A 24,394-nucleotide genomic window follows, 5' to 3' on the forward strand; every position below is an offset into this window, starting at 1 on the left:
CCCACCTCCCAACCACCAGTTCCGCCTCCCATCACCGGCTCTGGCACGGACCGTATAAGTCTGCCCTCCACTATCCTCGCCTCCCAACCACCAACCTCTCTTCCCCCACCTGCTCCGCCACCCAATTTCGGCTAAGCTTCTGAGGATCCATTCCTGCTGCACAGGATTCCTTTATGCACATCCCACGCATGTTTGAATTCCGTTACCGTTTTCATCCATGCGTGGGATGTGCATAAAGGAATCCTGTGCAGCAGGAATGGATCCTCAGAAGCTTAGCCGAAATTGGGTGGCGGAGCAGGTGGGGGAAGAGAGGTTGGTGGTTGGGAGGCGAGGATAGTGGAGGTGATGCAGATCTGAAACACTTGTACAGATAAGAAGCTACGTGACCAGTATTATGCAACATGGAACATATGCTGGATAAGTCAGGTACGGCAGATAAATCAGTAAGGGCTATATGTAGAGTGGTCAAATTTCAACGCCTGTAATTTCTATATGATGCAGTACATGTATAAGATTCTGGACTGAAGTCAATGGTAGAAGCCATGACTAAAAAATATTTAACCATCTGACCTCATATGCAACTTTCTTTAAATTAGTCACCTTATTTTCTAACTCCTCTTGCTCTCTTGCCTGTCTGTGTTCCATCTTTGCTTATACCCTACACTGTCAATTAAAATGTTCTATTACGTATTGTGTTGACATTATAAGTAGCATAGGAGCCAACTTTTCAAAATGATTGGGGGTGCTGAATTTTTTTTTTTTTACAGGTGATGCATTCCCCCCTCCCCTTCAAGTTCCAGGCCCCTCCTCCCTCCCTTCGAGTTCCAGGCCCCCTCTCTCCCTCCCTCCCTCCCCTCCCTCTCTCTGACCTCCAGGGTCCTCCTCCCCCATCCCTCCGAGTTCCAGGGTCCTCCTCCCCCCTCCCTCCGTTCCAGGGTCCTCCCACCTCCCTCCGAGTTCCAGGGTCCTCCCCCTCCCCCCTCCCTCCGAGTTCCAGGGTCCCCCTCCCTCCGAGTTCCAGGGTCCTCCCCCCCTCCAAATTTTAAAAGTCATCTTACCTTGTCGGGGTTACGCCGGCAGCAGCAGTGAAAAGCGTGCAGGCTCGGCGATTCAGCCCTTCCCTTCTTTCAGCTCTGGTCTCGCCCTTGCGGAAACAGGAAATGAGGGCGGGACCAGAGCTGAGAGAGGGGAAGGGCTGAAGCGCCGAGCCTGCATGCTTTTCACTGCTGCTGCCAGTGAAACCCCGACGAGGTAAGATGACTTTTAAAATTTGGAGGGGGGGGGAGGACCCTGGAACTCAGAGGGAGGGAGGGGGAGGACCCTGGAATTCGTAGGAAGGGGGGACCTGGAACTTGGAGGGAGGGGGACCCTGGAATTCGGAGGGAGGGACTTTAAAATTCTGGGCTGGCGAAGGGAACTTCCGGTGGGTGAAATATTGGGGGTGCTCAAGCACCCCCAGCACCCACGGAGTCGGTGCCTATGGTAAGTATTATACTATTCTAGTTCTTATGGTATTTACCACGTGGTGTTCACACTATCTTGCTCCTTGCATGTGAATCCTTTTGTTTACACACTATATTGTTGTGTTTATAGTATGGACCTCAGAACTTCCCAGCCTGGCTGTTCTATTCAGAACACCGTTTGCACTCTATTTTCATAAGTGCGCACAAGCTGCTTTATGGAGGTAATTTTATCACTGGTCCAGTTTTTTATATATGAGTGTTTTCAGGCTCAGAAAGTTTCTCATCTATTGGAAAAAAACTCCCCCTGGGAGAAAAACCAAAGACGTCTTATCCATGAATTTTAATATTTCACATTGCATTGAGCAAGATAGTTTATAGCAATCAATTCTGTCTTTCACGTATTCAAATCTATTGCAGTAATTGGACCTGACGTTACTGGCCCACACCTTTACACAATCATTCCTCGATCAGCAGTGATTAGAACGGAGTATGACAGCAGTAATATCAAAGTCTGCTGAAAGCCCCGAGAAAACAATAGGAAATCTGTTTATCGACCATTAAGCTAAGTACATGCAGTTCTTTTTAGGAAAAGGATTTCAAAAGAATTAAATGCTGGCAATTTGGATGCACGGAATTGGGCATTAGGAGATGGGAAAATTAGGTTCTTACCTTGGAAATTTTCTTTCCTTTAGTCACAGCAGATAAATCCATTAACTGATGGGTTGTATCCGCCTACCAGCAGGTGAAGATAGAGAACACTGAAGAACCACAGTGACCCTTGGACGGCTAGCCCCTTCTGCCTTCAGTATTTGAAATTTCCAAAGCAGAGTGAATAAGAAAGGTAACATCACATAAACTTTCCTCACAGCGAACAAATGCCCCAGAACCGGAGCAATAACCACACAAAGGAGGGACGAACTCAACCTCCTGCAATAGAACAGCATGTAGAAACTGTAAGAACTGTTCATCAACTCCTCCTGATGAGATACAATATCAGCATGAAAGAACTGAACAAAAACACAAAGTCAGACAGGGGGGATCATGGATTCATCTGCTGTGACTAAAGGAAAGAAAATTACCAAGGTAAGAACCTAATTTTCTCTTCCTTGTCATCAACAGCAGATGAATCCATTAACTGATGGGATGTACAAAAGCACTCCCTACGTAGGGTGGGAACAGACAACTCCGCGAGCCAGTACCTGCGCTTCAAAATGTGCGTCCTGCTTCGCTGCCACATCCAGCCTGTAATGGTCTACAAATGAGAGCTGAGAAGCCCAAGTAGCTGCCCGACAGATCTCTTGAAGAGAAAGGACACCTGTTTCAGCCCACGAGGAGGAAATCGCTCTCGTGGAATGCGCTAAACGCTTCAGGGGGAGCCCGCCCCGAAAGCAGATACGCAGAAAAGATGACTCCTCTGAGCCAACGGGCTATAGTGGCCTTAGACGCCGGGCACCCGCGTCGAGGACCTGTGAACAAGACAAAAAGATGATCAGAAGTCCTGAAGTCATTTGACATCTGTAGATACTGCAACAGAGCCCTGTGGACATCCAAAAGATGTAATTGCCCAAAGGAATCCGGAAAGTCCTCCCTAGAAAAGGAAGGTAGAAAAATGGGCTGGTTTAGGTGAAACGCTGAAACCACCTTAGGCATAAAGGAAGGCACTGTACGTACCATCACCCCGGACTCTGAGAACTGCAGAAAAGGGTCCCGATGTAATGGCCACCAAAAAGACTGTCTTGAGAGTCACATCCTTCTCAGACACTCGCTTAAGCGGCTCAAAAGGCGAATGCTGGAGAGCCTTCAACACTAGCCCCAGGTTCAAGGCAACCGCACGGGAGGTCGGAGCTGAAGCGCCCCTCTGAGAAATCGGGCAATGTCCGGATGAGCAGCAAGGGACAAGCCAGAGACTTTCCCTCGGTAGCATGCCAACGCTGCCACTTGCACCTGAAGGGAATTGTAAGCCAGGCCTTTTTGTAAGCCATCCTGGGGGTGTGGAAAAGGATATGCGCCACTTTCAGATGGGGAATTTACCCGTTTATGTTTAGCGTGTTTCCAACGCTCGGGGGAGGAAATAACATCTGAAGCCATCCCCGGGGCATCAACACCCGGAGGGAACCCAGGATGCAACGCAGTGTCAGACACCTGCGGCAGAGCTCTTTTCAGCATGAAGGCCGTATGCATCAGTAGCACAAATTCAGGGGAGAAAAACTCACCCTGGCCCTCTGTCCCCGAATTAAGTGAAACGGAGGTTGGAGCTCCTCTGGCAGCCTTGAAACGAGGTGTTCCCCTGCACTCAGACTCGTCCACCATCGCGGGGGTCGAGGCATGCGGCGCTTCCAAAATGGTGCCTACTGCCAGCTCCATCGAGTGGGAAGAATCATTGCTCGCCATGCTTGTACTAGTTCGAGCATCTAAGGAGCACATACTGCAAAGCCCCACTGCTGACCTGTGCTTACCACAGCGGGAGCAGCGCTTAACTCCTTCAGCAGCCATCGCCCAACTGGACGGAAATATAGCAATAAAATGGCGGCTTCGTGCCAAAACTTACCCCGTTCGGAACGCTGTCCGCGGGAACCACTCTCACCTCAGAAGACCGAGTCAACGAGCTCCGGTCAAGCTGCGCCGAACCAGAATCTATGGAGAAAGCCTCAGAACAGCCACGCAGTAAAAGCGCACTTTTATTTTTTAACCTTGTGAGGAAAGTTGGAGGCAGGCAGCAACAGAGGGAGTCCAGGAGGAGGGGGAAATGGGTAAGGCAGGGAAAGGGCGAACCTATATGCCTTTAAAGTGGGCACCACCAGCCACAACACCCCTGCTGAACTGGCAAAGCACAGGAGCCACCCCAGGTAGAAATACAGGAGCTGATCAAGCTACGTCCACACCTGCTGGGAGATAGAGAAATACTGAAGGCAGATGGGGCTAGCCGTCCAAGGGTCACTGTGGTTCTTCAGTGTTCTCTATCTCCACCTGCTGGTCTTAGATTGTAAGCTCTTTGAGCAGGGACTGTCCCTCTATGTTAAATTGTACAGCGCTGCGTAACCCTAGTAGCGCTTTAGAAATGTTAAGTAGTAGTAGGCGGATACAACCCATCAGTTAATGGATTCATCTGCTGTTGATGACAAGGAAGCACTAGTAGGGAAATTTACGTCAGACTTGATAGAGGGGGAGCTGTGACAGATTGAGGAATGATTGTGTAAAGGTGTGGGCCAGTAACGTCAGGTCCAATTACTGCAGTAGATTTGAATACGTGAAAGACAGAATTGATTGCTATAAACTATCTTCCTCAATGCAATGTGAAATACTAAAATTCAGGGATAAGACGTCTTTGGTTTTTCTCCCAGGGGGAGTTTTTTCCAATAGACGAGAAACTTTCTGAGCCTGAAAAAATTCATATATAAAAAACTGGACCAGTGATAAAATTACCTCCATAAAGCAGCTTGTGCGCACTTATGAAAATAGAGTGCAAACGGTGTTCTGAATAGAACAGCCAGGCTGGGAAGTTCTGAGGTCCATACTATAAACACAACAATATAGAGTGTGTAAACAAAAGGATTCACATGCAAGTAGCAAGATAGTGTGAACACCACGTGGTAAATACCATAAGAACTAGAATAAGAAACCAGTGGCCCTTAATTGATATAAAATTTGATTAAATACAAAGTAGTATACTATGCCATACCTTGTATTGTTATTTGAATGGTTTTACTGCTGTAATTGTCTATTGCTCATGTTTGATTTATTCTTATTGTACACCACCTTGAGTGAATTCCTTCAAAATAGCAGTAAATAAATTCTAACAAATAAATAAATAAATAACAAAGGACCCCTTTTACTAAGCCGCTTAAGCATCTACGCACGCCCAATGCGTGTCAAAATGAACTTATGGCCTGACTACCATGTGACTCTTGTGGTAATTTATTTTTGGTGCGTCTGAAATATATTTTTTATTTTCTGCTGCGCGTAGCAGATGCATGTCAAGTGGCATCTGACGCACAATGGTCGTTCCCACGCAGATTCCTTACCACTAGGTCTATGGCTGGCAGTAAGGTCAGACACCCAAAATGGACGCGCGGCAATTTTGATTTTGCCGCACATCCATTTTCGGGGTGGGGGGTGGGGGTGGGGAAGGCATTTTTGGTTTATACGCTCAAAAACATTTCAGCGCACGCTCAAAACCCACGCCTACACTACCGCAAGCCACTTTTTAGTGTGGCTTAGTAAAAGGACCCCTTATATTGCTTTTCTTTAAAGCTGATCTTAGCTGAAGGCATTGATAGAACATAGAATCACTGATCTTGAATGCAAATTGCATTTCTGCAAATGATTTCAAAGTGCAGGATGAAGGGTTAATAAAGGATCCTATATCCATATGTTTAAAGGTTGCCAATTAGGCCAGGATATTGATATATATTTTTTATCAATAAGCACTGAAGGGTTGTTCCATAAAGAATAAAAGTGAAATTTAGACCATGGGACTGTAAGGTGGGCATCAAAATGTTTAAGTAAAGTAAGCGTGGTCTTAACAATAAGGTTGCCAAAAAAGGTTCTGGGCAAGTGTATACCAAGTATTCTGTTAAGGGGAAAAGGTTTAAAGAGAAAAGATTCAAAACTAACCCAGTGAGGCGGAGATCCATACTAGGCCCTGTCAGTGGCGTTCCGAGGGGCGCTGATACCTGGGGCGGATCGCCGATGCACCCCGCCCCCCCCGGGTGCAGCGCCCCCCCATGCAGCGTGACCCCCACCCCGGCGAAAGAACCCCCCCATGTGCACGCCGCTGGGGGGGGTGCCGCGCGCCGGTCAGCGTCGTTCGTTTCCATGCTCCCTCTGCCCCGGAACAGGTTACTTTCTGTTCTGGGGCAGAGGGAGCATGGAAACGAACGACGCTGACCGGCGCGAGGCAACTCCCAGCGGCGTGCACCCGGGGCGGACCGCCCCCACCGCCCCCCCCCCCCCCCTTGGTACGCCACTGGGCCCTGTCAGAGAATAAAAAATTTGTGGTAAAATAATAAATCAGGGAAATTAACTCCTCCATGAGGTTTCAATGCTCCTTCGAGGTGGTTACCACCAGGTCCAGTGGATTCAGCAGTGGAAGTTTCTCAGAAACTGGTGTTAAAGGATTTACAACAGGATCTGTTTCTGCTTTTTGCACATAGTAATTTGACCCACCAAGCATTGACAACTGTGCGATAAGATCAATCCCTTGTTAGTGATTAAACCAGCTGACAAGGTTGGCTCAGTGGTTGTTATGGATAGATATAAGTATATAATAGAAATAAATACTCAGCTTGCCCAAACCACTTTTTATCAAAAGATTGATTCAGCTCCTACTAGGGAAGTTAAGACTTTGGTTGATGATCTTATAAAAGAGGGTTTGGATTTACAAACATCACTTTGCGAGCGAGTCCGTTCTTGCAAGTGCCATATCCAGTAATACCAGTGATTTATGCTGTGCCCAAGACTCACAAGAATTTGTTTAATCCTCTAGGCCGACCAATCATCTCTGCCAAGGGGTCCTTGTTGGAACCACTTTTAATTTATGTAACACGTTCCTCAGGCCAATGGTGAGGTCATATCCTTCTTACCTGAGAGATTTCACAGATTTCATGTTACAATTAGATGTTTGTTTGCTAGCAAATCAAGGTCCTTTATTGGTGACTGCCGACATTGAAGCATTATATACAAATATACCTCAGGAAGACAGTTTACGAGTCATTCAAGAAATACTGGATACACAGAGACAATATCCCCAGAAGGAATATATCGTCAAAATGTTATGTCTAGTGTTGACAAACATTTTTTTCATGTTTCAGGGAGAATATTTTTTTCAAATTAAAGGAACAGCTATGGAGGCAACTGTTGCATCTGATGTTGCCAACCTACATGTGTCAGTATTCGAAAAAAGAGCTTTGTCTATTTCTCCTTTTTTCCATCATATATTTTTTTGGAAACGCTTTATTGATGATGTCTTTATGTTGTGGTTGGAAGACAGTGTGAATCTTCAATCATTTTTTGATTGGCTGAATAAGTGTGATTCTGATTTAAAGTTAACATTTAAATATCATCCTACAGAGACATTTTTTTTGGATCTTAAGGTCTCAGAGGCCTGACTGGTTTCTCTTACACCATATTTAGTAAACCTACAGATAGAAACTCTCTTGCATTTCCATAGTGCTCGCCCTCGCAAGTTACAAGAAAGCATTCCTGTGGGACAATTTTTAAGATTAAAACATATTTGTTCATCTACAGAGATGTGTTTTCTTGGTTCATACAATGTGGGTACCCAGTATCAATGGTGAAATGAGCTTATAAAAGAGCCCATTGGGCTGCACGTGAACATTTACTTTTAACTGCTACAGCAGAAACCACTGATCGGGTCACTTGCGTTCACCCTTATTCACCGGGAGCAAGTACAGTAGGTTCTTTGAAATATTGGCATCTTTTGGGAGTTCATACCAATCTTCAACAGCCTCCCATGTTTGCATTCAACAGAAACAGGAACATTCGGAACATATTAGTTCCCTTATATTTATCTGTACAATCTAGCACACCAATTTTAGCAACAACTGTAGGACACTCCCCTTACACTCGGTGTAGTGTATGTTCCAATGCATATAGTGGTATAGTGTGATCTTGAATGATCGCAAAATTAATTTAAGAGGCTTGACTAATTGCAACTCTATAATGGTGGTCTACACAACATGGTGCGTATGACCTTTAGTATATGTGGGTAAAACTACGTGACCTTTAAAAGCATGGATGTTGCAACATAAGAGCAGATTACTGTGCCGGGATATGGTGGCCCCCCCCCCCCCCCCACTAGTGGAACATTATGTGGGCATGAGGCACATGTTTGACCAGCTTCAGTTTGTGATATTGGAACAATTAGTTCCGCCTGAAAAAGAGCATGATTTAAACGTTGCTGTGTAACAAAGAATGATGGTGCATTTGCTTTTTACAAACAGTGATACCTCACGGTTTGAACAAGCATAGGAGATTTTTGAGGCTTTTTATTTCTTGTTGTTAGGAGTAGGGGGAAGGAGCTAACTTTGGAGCAATGGATGATTTTCTGATTAGATTTAGGGCCCTGTTTACTAAGCCACGCTACAGACACGCTAGTGTTTTTAGCGCATGCAGTGGTGTGCTGGTAAATGTTTAACAACAGGCTCTCTCCCTGGTCCACCTCTGCGCCCTTTGTCCCTCTGCACCCCCCAAATTGCAGAGTTGGCTATAGCCGGGGAGAGAGCCTGGGGGGGGGGGCAATGCATTACTCCAGGAAAAAAAAATTAATGATCCCAGGTTCCAATCTAATTCATGTTTAATGTGGGATAAAATGCCATAAATAAGTAAATAAATAAATATAAACTTTTAATGTTGAGCACTTGATTCTCAGTGGACATATTCCAAACACTATAATGAAAATAAAGTGATTTTTTTCTACCTTTGTTGTCTGGTGACTTTGTTTTTCTGATCATGCTGGCCCAGTATCCGATTCTGCTGCTATCTGTCATCTTAACTCCGTTTCCAGGACTTCCTTTCCATTTATTTTTTTACTTTCCGCCTTTCTTCTTCATTTCTTGTCCTACATCCGTAAATAAAAGCTGGGTCCTCCGCAGACTTGACTGTCCAGTGGATCGAGCTTCTGCCTATTTTCTTCATTCATGTACAGTTTTTCTCCTCTCTTCCTTTTCCCTCATCTCATCTCCTTCCTCACTCTTCCCTCCCCTCCATCCATGTTCAGCATTTTTTCTCTCTCCCTTCCCTCTCCTCCATCCATGTCCAGCAACTCTCCTCTCCCCTGCCCCCCTCCAGCCACCCATACCCACCTAGCAATTCTCTCCTCTCCCCTGCCCCCTCCAGCCATCCGTACCCACCTAGCGATTCTCTCTTCTCCCCTGCCCCCCTCCAGCCATCCATACCCACCTAGCGATTCTCTCCTCTCCTTCCAGCCATCCATACCCACGCAGCGATTCTCCTCTCTCCCCTGCCCCTCTCCAGCCATCCACACCCACCCAGCAATTCTCCCCTGCCCCCTCCAGCTATCCATACCCACCCAGAGATTCTCTTCGCTTCCCTGCCCCCCTCCAGCCATCCATACCCACCCAGCGATTCTCTTCGCTCCCCTGCCCCCCTCCAGCCATCCATACCCACCCAACAATTCTCCTCGCTCCCCTGCCTCCGTCGCAGCAGTTGCAGTGAAAGCCCATCTCTAGCCTTCCCTTCATTTCCTGTCAGTGTCCCGCCCTCGTGGAAAGAGGAAATGATGTCAGAAGAAAGCGGGACACTGTCGGGAACGAAAGAAAGGCTAGAGACAGGCTTTCACTGTGGCTGCTGCGATGGAGGTAAATCAACAATTTAAACCCCCCAGAGCGGTGGGGGATGAGGTAAGCATGGCTTGTGGCGCCCTCCTGCCATGCTTACCTCGGCTGCAGCACACCACTGAGCGCATGCTAATGCTCAAGACACCCATAGGTATATGGCTGTCTCTAGCATTAGCACACGCTAATTTTTAGCATGCGATAAAAACGCTAGCACGCCTTAGTAAACAGGGACCTTAATAAACAAATAGTTTATTTAATTATTATTGCATTGCTTCTTGACATTAGCATTGGGTCTTGTGATAGTTTTGTCATCTATTAGGCAGGATTTTATATTTTGGAACACAAATTTCTATTGGCCAAAATGGAAGGATGACTTCCCAGTGTGTTCCAGAAGCAGAAAATAAAAGCCAATACAATTCCAAAAAAAGTAAAAACAAAAACAAACAAAAAAAAAACCACCGTACCCACAAAAACAAAAGAACAAGAGGTACTGTGAACACCTTGAAGTAAGCAGAGACAGCATTTAGTTATACCTCTAGGGGGCAATATAGGTTTAATTACATGATCACTAATGTCCTCATGCCTGAAAAACCTAATCTTGGTTGGAACTTGCTTTTAATATTACATTCTTTTGGAAGCTATTCAAATAAATGAAAACAATTCCGTCTCACGCATATTGCTTTATTTCTTCACTATTAACAAAGTCTATGCTGTTTTATAATTTCCTTTTTTTTTTTTTTTTTGTATCATGCTGTTTAAAACAACAGAAACACTGAAATTCAACATTTCAGGCTTTTTAACTGTGCAGCCATTTATTAACATTGTAGAGAAAGTACAAAATTGTTACAAAGTTGGATGATGGCATGAACAAACGCTGCTTGAATCACATTCTAAGAAGGTACCAAAGTCTGAAAAGCTGGCACAGCAGACAAAGTCCTTTAAAATCTAGTCTACTGTGCATGGCACAGACAGATGCTGCCCCCACACAGAATGTTGAAGTTTGTAGAGATAGATTGAAAAAGCTGGGAAAAAGTACAGAGGGGCCCTTTTACTAAAGCCAGCACGCACCAAATCTGCATTACCACCTGGCTACCGCATGCCCCGGGTGGTAATTCTGAATTTGGCGCGCACCGAAAACATGCGGTAGAAAATATTTTCTATTTTCTACTGTGTGGTGCTTACCTGGCAGTAAACAGCAGTGGGCACGCACTGCATGCCTACCGCCTGGGTAGCATGTGAGACCTTACCACTAAGTCAGTGGGTGGCGGTAAGGTCTCAGGCCGAAAATGGACGCGCACTGTTTTTTAAAACTTTTGCTGCATGCCCATTTTCCAGCCCCTTAAAAATGGCCCTTTTTCCAGGACGTGGTAAAAACTAGCCTGGTGCATGCCCAAAAGATGCGCTTGCACTGCCGCAGGCCACTTTTTGCCATGGCTTAGTAAAAGGGCCCCAGAGTTCTGGGCTTCCATCAAGAACTACAAGAGGGCAGGCAACCTATTTACGTGATGCCTAACCTACCAAAGTTTTTTTTCAGTGCTGTATTTTCAGAAATCAAGACACAAGCTGTTTTGGAACCAGTCTGTATAATTTAATATAATAAAGAAGTTTAAAAATTAAAATATCTATATAATAATTTGCTCCTGCAACATTCCAATGTGTCTACCTGCGTTCGTAACCATCTCCTGACATCAGCCAGCCCCCAGCGTTCCATTCACCCTCACTGCCCCGCCCTCGCGTCAAAACGTAATGACATCAGAGGGCGGAACAGTGAGAGGGAAGGGAACGCTGGAGGCTGGCTGACATGGAGATGTTACGAACGGAACATTACGAAAGCCAGCCAGAGGGCGGGACTCTGAGGGAACAAACTCGAAGGGAAGGCTTGAGACAGGCAGGGCTTTCAATGTCGCAGCTGCTTCGACGGAGGTAATCGGGAGCAAGGAGAATAACTGGGTGACTGGAGGGGAGGCAGGGGAGCGAGTAGAATCGCTGGGTGGCTGGAGGGGGGGCAGGGGACAGAGGAGAATCGCTGGGTGGCTGGAAGGGGGGGCAGGGGACAGAGGAGAATCGCTGGGTGGCTACAGGGGTGGCAGGGGAGAGAGAATCACACACACTCTCTCTCTCAGACACACTCGCACCCAGTCTCACTCTCTCTTTGTCACACACTCACTCTCACACACACTCTCTCAAACATACACACTCTGAGGAAAACCTTGCTAGCGCCCGTTTCATTTGTGTCAGAAACAGGCCTTTTTTACTAGTAGAATATAAAAGATTCTAGTACATGAGTCAATGCTACAAAATATTAAACTGTTCAATGTTACACATCTTTGGACCAATCACATTATCTACAGAATACTGAAAGGCTTTTGGATGAATCGATAGATTCAACATATATACAGAAATTTTCCTAGTGGGTAAACAGAAGAGGAGGGGAAGGGGTTGCATCTTCTCTTTTCTTACAGTACACATGGTAATGGGAAAGAAGAGTTCTGTATTCATGAGAGAGTGGAGCTGAAGGGTGGGTCTGCCTATACTGGAGCACAGGAAGCTCTCATTAGTGATCCCTTGTGGTGGGGTGCAATAGGGTTAGAAAGGAAGGTGAGAGGATTCTACATTCTATGATGCTATAGCCTCATTGTCCATCTGAGGATCTCTTCACTTTCACATTCCAGATTCGTGCACTAGAGCATCTTTCATTTATTAAAATCCTCCCTGCCCACAGAATGGCTATCCAGAGCGGCATACATTTTAAACATAAGCTGAGTTAAAGAAGCTTATATACTTTATTCTGGTTGCTCATTTCTCCACTCAAGGTTTCACCTTTGTCTCTTGTCTACCCAGTGTTTTAGTTCTATACTGTGTGTACTTGAAGAGGAAGGATTGAATCTCTGCAGATTCACTACCTGACCCTGTGACCACCCCGCTTCAATGGACTGGAAGCCAGGTATTGACACAGGTTCTCTTGCATTCCCCAGGAGATTACAGATAAAAGGCCTGTATCTGTAAAAGGCATCTTCTTTTTACATATTTCCAAATACCTGTTGAATTGGGTTGTGCCAGTGTCAGATATATCTGGTATCTGTCCAAGCTGACAATGTCAACAGGATGAAACAACAAAGCCTCCTCTGTCAATGGGTATGAGGTTAGGATGTTGCAGAGAAAGGAAGATTTGACTGGCAGATACACAAAGATGACAGGAGAGTCAGGGGGTAAAGAAATCATTTAGTGTCCTCGAACCTGCTTAGGTTTGTTAGTTCAGATGGGTTAAAATTTTGGATCATTATGCAAAAAAATCCATCCCAATTCTCTATTCCCAGAAGGGGATATGAAGTGCAAATCCCAGATCTGAGTTACACAGATTGTAATCCCAATTAGTGATCCAGAACACTGACCCATCTCTAGTGCACAGATTATCAGGGTCACTCAGATGACACATTCCAAAACTCCTAGGACAAGTTAAGGTATCAGAGGTATTCCTCACACACCCCCATGTTTTCTACATGCACACATCAGAACTACAGCCGTGATGTTGAGGTTGACCCATGATGGTTACCAGGTTGTCACTCGATGAGTTATGTTGATCTTTGATTGGTGCTTCATGCATTTTTTCACTTCCAAGATGGCCTTTAAAACTTTGACTTTGAAAGACTCTATTTTCCCTAGCGCAGGACTACAAGTGATCTGTGATGTCAGTCCTACACTGCATTCTCTGTTATCCTCAAACTTTCAGCCTTTCACAAGCAGCTGTCAAATATTCAACAGTAAGAAAGAGAAGCCAGTTCCGAATACCAAGCGAAATACCAATACAAAACAACAACAAAACCCAAGTGCTGACAGCTGACTATTGTGGATGTGTAGATTTACTCAAGCCAATTTACCACCCTGTTTAAAAACTAGAGGTTATGCATTTAACTCCAGAAAATCCATCACATTTATGGCAAGGATGGACCAAGAGCAGATTGTTCATGAAATGACTAACAGGTCAATAAACATAGTTTGTTTCTTTCTCAGAACAAAATGCAAGCCCCAGATTAATATACATGTTCCATAGGCAGAAATAACTGAATAACAAAAAAAGATATTATGAAGAATCAAGTGTAATGGAAGATTTTGAGATGCAAAGAGAACATGCACTTACCATCATGGTCAAATAGATCTAAGAGCCCCCAGTCTACCATCCAAACCTGGGCCTATTGTGATTCATTTAAAGATGCATTTTTAGATTTTCTGTACTCCTTTGTATAATGGGACTATACAGCTGGTATTTACTTTGGGATTAGAGTTGCAACTGAGGGTTGGTGTTTTAGAGTTAGGGTTGGTGGATGTATGGTAGAGTAGGGAATGTAGCTGGTATTTTTGGGCTGGGAATACATCGGGGAGGGGAGGGCATATTGTTGGGTTGGAATTTCAGTTGGTGGTTCATATCTTGGGGCTGGGATTACAACTGGTGACTATTTTGCAGGGAAAGGGATTGGGATTGTAGTTGATTTTTATCTTGGAACTGGGATTACTTGCTGCTGGTTAGTATCATGGCATTGTATCCTGTGCTGGTAGTTCAAGTTGAGTTTTCTGAGTTTAGGTTCGGGTTTGCAGGTGGTGATGTACATCACTTGCATTTTTGCATGCAGTGATTTTGGCGTATGTATAGTTTTGTACATTGCCTTTGTGTAAAGCTTCTAAGGTTCTCCCTCTTTGCCTCTTTTGCTTAACAAACACCCTTTGAGTTCAACTTTCAATTTGTAGGAAGGCAGATCTAGAGCCTGTACAGGTATCCTTATGCCAACTGGACTGTAGAGAACCTGAAATTCACCCAGATATTCAAAAGCATTTAACTGGCCAGGATCAGCACCTGGCCAGTTAAATGCCCCATAATTTTTTATTTATATTTTGCTCACACCTTTTTCAGTAGTAGCTCAAGGTGAGTTACATTCAGGTACACTTGGGATTTCTCTGTCCCTGGAGGGGCTCACAATCTAATTTTGTATCTGAGACAATGGAGGGTTACGTGAGATTTGAACTGGCCACCTCTAGATATCAAGACTGGTGCTCTAACCACTAGGCCAATCCTCTAGCTGTCTTCCACTGAATATCACCAGTTAGTGGCTAGCAGGTAGCCAGTTATATCAGCCAACATAACCGGCTATCGGTCAATTTTCAACCCCACTTCAGCATGAATCTGTGGGATATCTTTGCCTAGTTTGAGAATAACCAGCTAAGTCTGAATATCAACATAGTCGGTTATCTTCTAACTAGCCAAAAATAAACCGGGTGTTCAATGCCAGTCACCGGAAACAGCCTGGCATTGAATATCCGGGGTTACTAGTGACCATGGGAGTTAGCAAGGCTAACTTCTGTGGTCTATATATTGGCCCCATTGTGTCCAACAAAACCCAACAGCTACTGCCCAATTTGCTCTCTGCATTTATAAAAGCCAGATGCTTCATAGCATAAATAATATGTATATATATGCACAGGCTACAAAGAAAATTCATGCTGGGAGGATCAGTGATGCAACTGAATGAGGTCTGGTCATTTTCTTTTCAGTCCTCGTGGTTTCCTTCAGGCCGGGATGATGCCGCACTTAGTCATTCCTAGAGCCAAATATTTGCAGGAAAAAGGAGAAAATGTAGACCACGTCCAGGTAGATGTTGAGTGCCCCAAAAATATATTCTTCTGGACTCAGAGAGTAACGGCGATTCCCTATGAGCAACTGAGTGTCTAATGCCAGGAACTGGATGAAAACAGAGAAAAAGAGATTAAGAAAAGCTTTTCAAGATAGCTTACAAAGTACATGGCATACTAGGTTTTCACTATGTGATTTGGAAGAGAGGAAGAGCTCAGGGGTGGGGGGGGGGGGGAGGGGAGCTAGTCTTAGCTTTATGCTCAGATACAAATGTACCTTGAGGCTCCTGTATCAAAATGAATTGTAAATCTGACAAGAAAAGTCACATTGTACAAATTAGGCTCAAGTATTGAAGAAAATGTTTCCATTTTCTGCTTTATTTGTCCAACAACTGTCTCACACAGGGTTGATCATGTACCTCAGCTCTACATTGTAGTACACAGAGACATGGATTTCCTAGTGCATCTTAATCCTGTCTTGTAGTACCTTCTGTTATTACAGTAATGAGATTCTTACATTCAGCTCTATTGGTGTTACATCAGCTTTGAACTGCAGCTTCTTCTGCTTCAAGTGCCAAGACCCTCCTCCCCCCTCCAATACACAGCTTTGTCAGTGCATCAGGGACAGACTGAGCATTGGACAATAGGGCAGTGCCCAAGGACCCAAACAGTAGAGGTCCACTGTGCTCTAACCTCTATATAGCTTAATCACTTTTAATAGGTGGTTACGGGCTCATGACCCTTTTTGTCCGAGGGCCCACATCACTGTCAGTCCGCCCCTGCAATGCATATTAATCTTGACCTGCAGAGGAGAGGAGTGAGAAGGCTGAGACTTGAAGCCAGGGCTGTGGCTACAGTGGTGGAAATAAGTATTTGATCCCTTGCTGATTTTGTAAGTTTGCCCACTGACAAAGACATGAGCAGCCCATAATTGAAGGGTAGGTTATTGGTAACAGTGAGAGATAGCACATCACAAATTAAATCCGGAAAATCACATTGTGGAAAGTATATGAATTTATTTGCATTCTGCAGAGGGAAATAAGTATTTGATCCCCCACCAACCAGTAAGAGATCTGGCCCCTACAGACCAGGTAGATGCTCCAAATCAACTCGTTACCTGCATGACAGACAGCTGTCGGCAATGGTCACCTGTATGAAAGACACCTGTCCACAGACTCAGTGAATCAGTCAGACTCTAACCTCTACAAAATGGCCAAGAGCAAGGAGCTGTCTAAGGATGTCAGGGACAAGATCATACACCTGCACAAGGCTGGAATGGGCTACAAAACCATCAGTAAGACGCTGGGCGAGAAGGAGACAACTGTTGGTGCCATAGTAAGAAAATGGAAGAAGTACAAAATGACTGTCAATCGACAAAGATCTGGGGCTCCACGCAAAATCTCACCTCGTGGGGTATCCTTGATCATGAGGAAGGTTAGAAATCAGCCTACAACTACAAGGGGGGAACTTGTCAATGATCTCAAGGCAGCTGGGACCACTGTCACCACGAAACCTTGGTAACACATTACGACATAACGGATTGCAATCCTGCAGTGCCCGCAAGGTCCCCCTGCTCCGGAAGGCACATGTGACGGCCCGTCTGAAGTTTGCCAGTGAACACCTGGATGATGCCGAGAGTGATTGGGAGAAGGTGCTGTGGTCAGATGAGACAAAAATTGAGCTCTTTGGCATGAACTCAACTCGCCGTGTTTGGAGGAAGAGAAATGCTGCCTATGACCCAAAGAACACCGTCCCCACTGTCAAGCATGGAGGTGGAAATGTTATGTTTGGGGGTGTTTCTCTGCTAAGGGCACAGGACTACTTCACCGCATCAATGGGAGAATGGATGGGGCCATGTACCGTACAATTCTGAGTGACAACCTCCTTCCCTCCGCCAGGGCCTTAAAAATGGGTCGTGGCTGGGTCTTCCAGCACGACAATGACCCAAAACATACAGCCAAGGCAACAAAGGAGTGGCTCAGGAAGAAGCACATTAGGGTCATGGAGTGGCCTAGCCAGTCACCAGACCTTAATCCCATTGAAAACGTATGGAGGGAGCTGAAGCTGCGAGTTGCCAAGCGACAGCCCAGAACTCTTAATGATTTAGAGATGATCTGCAAAGAGGAGTGGACCAAAATTCCTCCTGACATGTGTGCAAACCTCATCATCAACTACAGAAGACGTCTGACCGCTGTGCTTGCCAACAAGGGTTTTGCCACCAAGTATTAGGTCTTGTTTGCCAGAGGGATTAAATACTTATTTCCCTCTGCAGAATGCAAATAAATTCATATACTTTCCACAATGTGATTTTCCGGATTTAATTTGTGATGTGCTATCTCTCACTGTTACCAATAACCTACCCTTCAATTATGGGCTGCTCATGTCTTTGTCAGTGGGCAAACTTACAAAATCAGCAAGGGATCAAATACTTATTTCCACCACTGTATTTGTGGAAGCATGAGGGGGGGGGGGGGGGGGAGAACGTTTGGTGAAAAATGGAGAAAATACCCTAATAAAATGAAAAGAAGGAAGCCAAGGATAAAAACACCACAGACTGATGATATGTGATGAGTCATAGTAGCCAACTTTTCAAAATGATTGTCGGTGCTACACCCAGAACAAATTACCCCTCCCTGGACACAGTGAAGGAGTATGCTTAATAATGGGGTTGTGAGATTCTTCTAGGTGGGAGTCACTACTGGTCAGCCTGGTAGTAGACACAATATGTTTGAACATAAGAATAGCCATACTGGGTTAGATCAGTGGTCCATCTAGCCCAGTATCCTGTTTCTAATAGTGGCCAATCCAGGTGACAAGTACCTGGCAGAAACCCAAATAGTAGCAAGATTCCATGCTACCCAATCACAGGGGTAGCAGTGGCTTCCCCCATGTTTATCTCAATAGCAGACTATGGACTTTTCCTCCAGAAATTTGTCCAAACCTTTTTTAAACTCAGATATACCAATCACCATTACCACAACCTCTGGCAACGAGTTCCAGAGTTTAACTATTCGTTGAGTGAAAAAATATTTCCTCTTATTTGTTTTAAAAGTATTTCCATGTAACTTCATGAGTGTCCCCCAGTCATACATTTTGAAAGAGTAAAAAATCAATTCACTTTTACCTATTTTACACCACACAGGATTTTGTCGACCTTAATCATATCTCCCCTGATCCGTCTCTTTTCCAAGCTGAAGAGCCCTAACCTCTTTAGCCTCTCCTTATATGAGAGAAGTTCAATTCCCTTTATCATTTTGGTTGCTCTTCTTTGAACCTATTCTAATTCTGCTATATCTTTTTTGTAATAAGGCGAACAGAACTGAATGCAATACTCAAAGTGAGGTCGCACCTTGGAGCGATACAGAGGCATTATTATTCTTGGTCTTATTTACCATCCCTTTCCTAATAATTTCTGGCATCCTGTTTGATTTTTGTCCACCGCCGCACACTGTGCAGAAGATTTCAGCGTATTGTCTATAACGACACCTAGATCTTTTTGTTGAGTGCTGACTCCCAATGTGAACCCTAGCATCAGGTAACTATGATTCAGATTATTCTTCCCAATGTGCATCACTTTGCATGTTGGGAAAGCTTTGCTAAATAATAGTTTAAACTTTTTCCCCAACATGTCAAGCCTTTAATTCACAGCTCAGGAAGCCATCAGTAAATGGCATTACAAGTTGAGAATCACCTAATAGCCTTCTGAGTTTTATCTACTGAAAGCTAGTTGAGAAGGGGGTAATGATGTAAGAAGCCACCTAGATTGTAGACAGCAGGAAGGTGTATAAATACCAGTATTTCGGCCACTTACACATTCAAATGAGCTTTTATAGAATACTAGGAATAAAGGCCCGTTTCTGACACAAATGAAACGGGCGCTAGCAAGGTTTTCCTTGGAGTGTGTGTGTTTTACAGAGTGTGTGTGAGAGTGAGTGTGTGATAGAGAGAGAGTGAATGTGTGAGTGTGTGTGAAAGAGAGAGTGACACTGGGTGCAAGAGTGTGTGTGTGAGAATGAGAGTGTGTGCCAGGGGCCCCCCTCCCTCCCAGTTCCAGGGTTTTTCGCTCCCCCTTCCCTCCCTCCCTCCCAGTTGAAGGGTCGGCTCCCTCCCTCCCTCCCAGTTCCTGGGTCCACCCGCCCCCCCTCCAAGTTCCATGGTCATTGCCCCCCTCTCTCTCCCCCCCCCTCCAGCCACCGTGCGATGTTTAGCTGCAAAATTAGGGAGCTGTGTAGTGTAATAAAATGCACCTGCAACGTTGTGAAGCTGAATCCGTGGCTTCACTGAAATGAAGGGTTCATAAGGTTCGTCAGATTTGTCAGTCTGTCACCATCTCTCTCGGACCCGCCCTCGCGCCTCTGATAGGTCCGCCACCCTCGACGTCATCACGTTTTGACGTGAAGGCGGGGCTGAGAGAGATGGTGACAGACAGACTGACGAATCTGACGAACCTTACGAACCCTTCACTTCAGTGAAGCCACGAAGTCAGCTTCAGAACGTTGGAGGTGCTTTTTATTATAGTAGAGATGCCTAGTGGAAATGTATGTGCCAGGATTTGCTAGTGTGTACTTTGCTGATGGGCATGCCCACGGGTGCAGTTTGGGCACAGCACACCGGTACATATGAATTTCATCATTTACGCAGATATATACTAACATTTAGGTGCAGCCATTCACACCAGCTAAAGGTCAGTTGTAAGTGTTTGTTGCCTTAATTCATGTGCATTCTAATATTCTATATAGAACATAAGAACATAAGAGTTGCCATACTGGGACAGACTGAAGGTCCATCAAGCCCAGCATCCTGTTTCCAACAATGGCCAATCCAGGTCACAAATACCTGGCAAGATCCCAAAAGAGTACAATACATTTTATGCTGTTTATCCTAGAAATAAGCAATGGATTTTCCCCGTCCATCTTAATAAAGGCTTATGGATTTTTCTTTTAGAAAATTAGCCAAACCTTTTTTAAACCTCACTAAGCTATCTGCTTTTACCACATTCCCTGGCAACAAATTCCAGAGTTTAATTACACGTTGAGTGAAGAAATATTTTCTCTGATTTGTTTTAAATTTACTACATTGTAGTTTCATTGCGTGCCCCCTAGTCCTAGTGTTTTTGGAAAGAGTAAACAAGCGATTCACGTCCACCCGTTCCACTCCACTCACTATTTTATAGACCTCTATCACATCTCCCCTCAGCCATCTTTTTTCTATCCTGAAGAGCCCTAGCCGCTTCAGCCTTTCCTCATAGGGTAGTCGCCCCACCCCCTTTATTATTATCAGGCGTCTACTTTTCTTTATAGAATAAACTTGAAATAGGTGCTGTAACCAGTGACTGTAGTGAGCACCCTGTTATAGAATTACCCTCATAGGCACCTATTTCAAATCTATTCTGTAATGACAAGTAGGTGCCTACTTTTCTTTGTGGCATACTAGTGCAAATGGCAGAAAATGAAATAACATTAATGCCGGAATCACTTACAGCAGCTCTGTTACTAGTGTTAATGCCTGTGCCTAGATCTTAGCCAGAGCCTATGTAAATAATGAATACTCTTATTTATGCATGTATCTGTGCACGGTTTGCCCAAATGCTACCCATGCCACCAACAAAGCAAAAGTCATCAAAACATGGTTCACACTTGTTCACTAGATGATATGCTTTCAGGGAGTGCATTTCAGAGTGTGGGGGTTACTCCAGAGTAGGTTGCAACTTTATTATCATCAATACACAAATCAACTCAGAAACATCTACACAATGTTGCCAGATGGTGTGACCCCCGCCTCACCCCCCTCCCCTTGGTCTGCAGTTTTTTTAAAGCTGGGCAAGGATCCATGGAAGACGAAGATGTCTTCAAGGATGACAGCAATTTTCCAGAGCAAAAGCTATCATGGGATTGAACTCAGATCAGATGTACATAGGTGACAACCCTTTGGAAGGGGGCAGTAGAGACTCTGCTAGGGGGTCCAAGAAAGGGGCTAGGGGGTGAGAAAGTTTGAGGAAGACTAGAAATCTAAGCCGTGAGGCATTGAGCAAAATCTTCAGGGGCTTGCTGGCTATGAGATGAGAGGACGTCTGGAGACAGCTAATGAATAAAGAATATGGAACAAAGTCTTAAGAACCATATAGCTGATGGATTCAGCAGGGTTTTTTAGCTCTACAAGTGGTCTTTGGACTGAGGAACTACTCAAATAGATCTGTCTGTCAGTAGCAAGAACACAAGACTGTATTGTTCAGTGCACCCATCTATGAAGCAGCTAGCAAGGGATGCCTTGGCTATAAACTGGACTTTGCCATTCCTGTATGCTTATACTACCCATCCTTCTCATAGCAAAGACCCTATACAAGTTTCTTAAAAGGCTCAGTACAATGATTCTCATATTGCCATTCTGAACTTATGAGAGCTGGTTCCCTCTTCTCAAAAGACTAGCAGTTCTTCCTCCATGCAGGCTTCAACTATTCACATCACTGATAGCTGAACAATAACTCCTTCTATAACAAATCATTAGCCCTCATAGCATGGAAATTAAACAGCATTTAGTTTCTATCCTGGACCTACCAAGACACATTTAGAATATCTTGGCTGCAGCAAGAAAGTCTTCTATCAGGATCACCTATACCTTTCTCCACCTACTGCTTCACAAATGATCACCACCAACTGGCATAAATGCTTGTGCATTGCACAAGGCCGTGTGTAGATTATAACATTTATAAATATACACCCCAACCACCCTCTGCCCAAACTCTGCCCATTTGAATATCCACCCACAAAGTTTGTGCCATCCCATCTTGACACATATTTACAGAATATCGCTTAGCCAGAAACTGCTCATTTATGCACATATATTAACATGATAACATTAACATTATATATACTTATATTTCACGTATACCTTGCAAGTTCAATGTGGATTACAAAAGAAAAGAACTGGGAATAATCCACGGAATTACACCACCATAGAGCATAACATTGGAATGTCAAAAGGGCTACAGAAATACAGTATAATACAAATATATTAACTGAGATGTTTAAACAACCACGTTTTTAGTTGTTTCCTAAAACTCAAATCGACAGCTAAACATCTGAGATTCCAAATACTTCCTAACATGCAAAGTGAATGATGATTTAAAGAAATACTTAACACCTTTCGATGATGGAAAATGAATTATCATGGAATCAATCAGCATTTCAGCAGAAGGAGGAATTATCAGGGAAAGCATATATTGTGATGCATAACCTTACAATATTTTAAATGTTATAATACAAGGGATGAACATTATTCTGGCTTGAATAGGTAGCCAGTGAACTCTGATCAGGAGAGGAGTCACTCTATCAAATTTTTCCAGCTGACAAAATCAGCCTGACTACCACGTTTTGGGGAGTTTGAACTTTCTTCAAAAGAGATTTATTGCAACCTACATAAAGAGAGTTGAAATAGTTTAACTGATTTAGGATTAGAGATTAAGTCTGAAGTTTAAACAGAGAACATTCAAAACAACTGCAAATTCGTCTTAAAAATCTCAAACTTAAAAAAAAACCTCTTTTCACAAGTTGTGCATTATGTTTCTCAAACGATAGAGTACCATCCAAGATTATTCCTAAAACCTTCATTTCAGAAACCAAAACAAAATTTGTTGAATAGTCAAACTCTGAAACCAAGCATATGCATGTAAATGACTAGAATATTGGCATTTGCTCCCCATCTTAGTAATTCCCTTCTCTTATTTGTCCTGTTTGTCTGTCCTAATTAGATTGTAAGCTCTGTCAAGCAGGGACTGTCTCTTCATGTTCAAGTGTACAGCGCTGCATACATCTGGTAGCGCTATAGAAATGATAACTAGTAGTAGTAGTATTCTTGCCACCTAAATATAGGTAGCTCCTTTCTTCGTTTTCATACCCTGTCCTCAACAGCTGCCAAGAGGTCAGATTTTCAGGATATCACTTATGAACATACAAGAGAGATATTTGCATGCCTACCACCTCCACTGTATAGAAAATTATCTCAAAGTTTATATATGTGAGGATGGTGGTTTAGAAACGTTCAAGCATAGAAATCCCACTGTAAATTATATCAGTTCTCTACCGTAGCCTCAATTGTACAGAACAATGCTTTAGTTGAGGATTTCTTCAAATATTCAAACACTCGTAATAAGGGGTAGGAAAAACCTCAGAAGTGGTATAGCTACAACGGTATTGGCTATCCTTTTCTCAATCATCGACTCAAAAACCTCCCCAATTGTTTTAACATTTCAATACCATTCATTTTATTGATTCTTCTTTAGTATATAAAGCACTTATCTTGCTCAGATGGAGGCAGCCAAGCACTGCTTTCATATGTAGTCTCAGTGGTATTGAATTCAGGGCCTGTGCTAGGATTTCTGGTGCCCCCTTGCAGCTTATTAGTTGGCGCCCCCTCTCTTTTCTCCTCCCAACCAACACCTCCCTCCCCTATCTGCATTAAAGTCCCCCTTTTCAGCCCCATCCCCCTTCTCCCATCTGATCCCTCTGAGATCCAGCCCTAGCCGCCATTTTAGCTGCTAATTTGAGCCACAGCCCCCAGTCCCAATCTGCTTGCCCTTGTCTTCTGTGACAGCCCCCTTCTCATTTCTGCCACCCTGCATACATTTTTGAATCTTTGAATTGGCAGCGTCTGTGAAGAAAGCAGGCTGCTTTGTGCTTTCTCTGTGTCCTGCTCAAATTTATTTGTTTTTATTTGTTACATTTGTACCCCGCGCTTTCCCACTCATGGCAGGCTCAATGCGGCTTACATGGGGCAATGGAGGGTTAAGTGACTTGCCCAGAGTCACAAGGAGCTGCCTGTGCCTGAAGTGGGAATCGAACTCAGTTCCTCAGTTCCCCAGGACCAAAGTCCACCACCCTAACCACTAGGCCTCTCCTCTTCCTGTTTCCGCGAGGGTGGGACAGTGAGGGAATGCCTGAGGCAGCCTGCTTCCTTCATAGACTCTGCCAATTCAAAGATTAAAAATGCATGCAA

General features: G+C 44.3%; 2 protein-coding genes across 2 annotated transcripts in view; both read right to left on the reverse strand.

Moving 5' to 3' along the window:
- BCDIN3D (BCDIN3 domain containing RNA methyltransferase) overlaps nucleotides 1–7,068 on the reverse strand; it is a 28,013-nt gene extending 20,945 nt beyond the window's left edge. Inside the window, exon 1 of the mRNA XM_030194994.1 lies at nucleotides 7,046–7,068. Within this exon, the coding sequence (XP_030050854.1) occupies nucleotides 7,046–7,068 (23 nt within the window). The remainder of the gene's footprint in view (nucleotides 1–7,045) is intronic.
- An 8,121-nt stretch (nucleotides 7,069–15,189) lies between these two features.
- The window catches only part of FAIM2 (Fas apoptotic inhibitory molecule 2), a 147,091-nt gene continuing 137,886 nt past the window's right edge, over nucleotides 15,190–24,394 (reverse strand). The window contains exon 12 of the mRNA XM_030195455.1: nucleotides 15,190–15,512. Within this exon, the coding sequence (XP_030051315.1) occupies nucleotides 15,363–15,512 (150 nt within the window). The 3' untranslated portion in view covers nucleotides 15,190–15,362. The remainder of the gene's footprint in view (nucleotides 15,513–24,394) is intronic.

Source organism: Microcaecilia unicolor, chromosome 3, assembly GCF_901765095.1.
Source record: "Microcaecilia unicolor chromosome 3, aMicUni1.1, whole genome shotgun sequence".
NCBI classification, from domain to species: domain Eukaryota; kingdom Metazoa; phylum Chordata; class Amphibia; order Gymnophiona; family Siphonopidae; genus Microcaecilia; species Microcaecilia unicolor.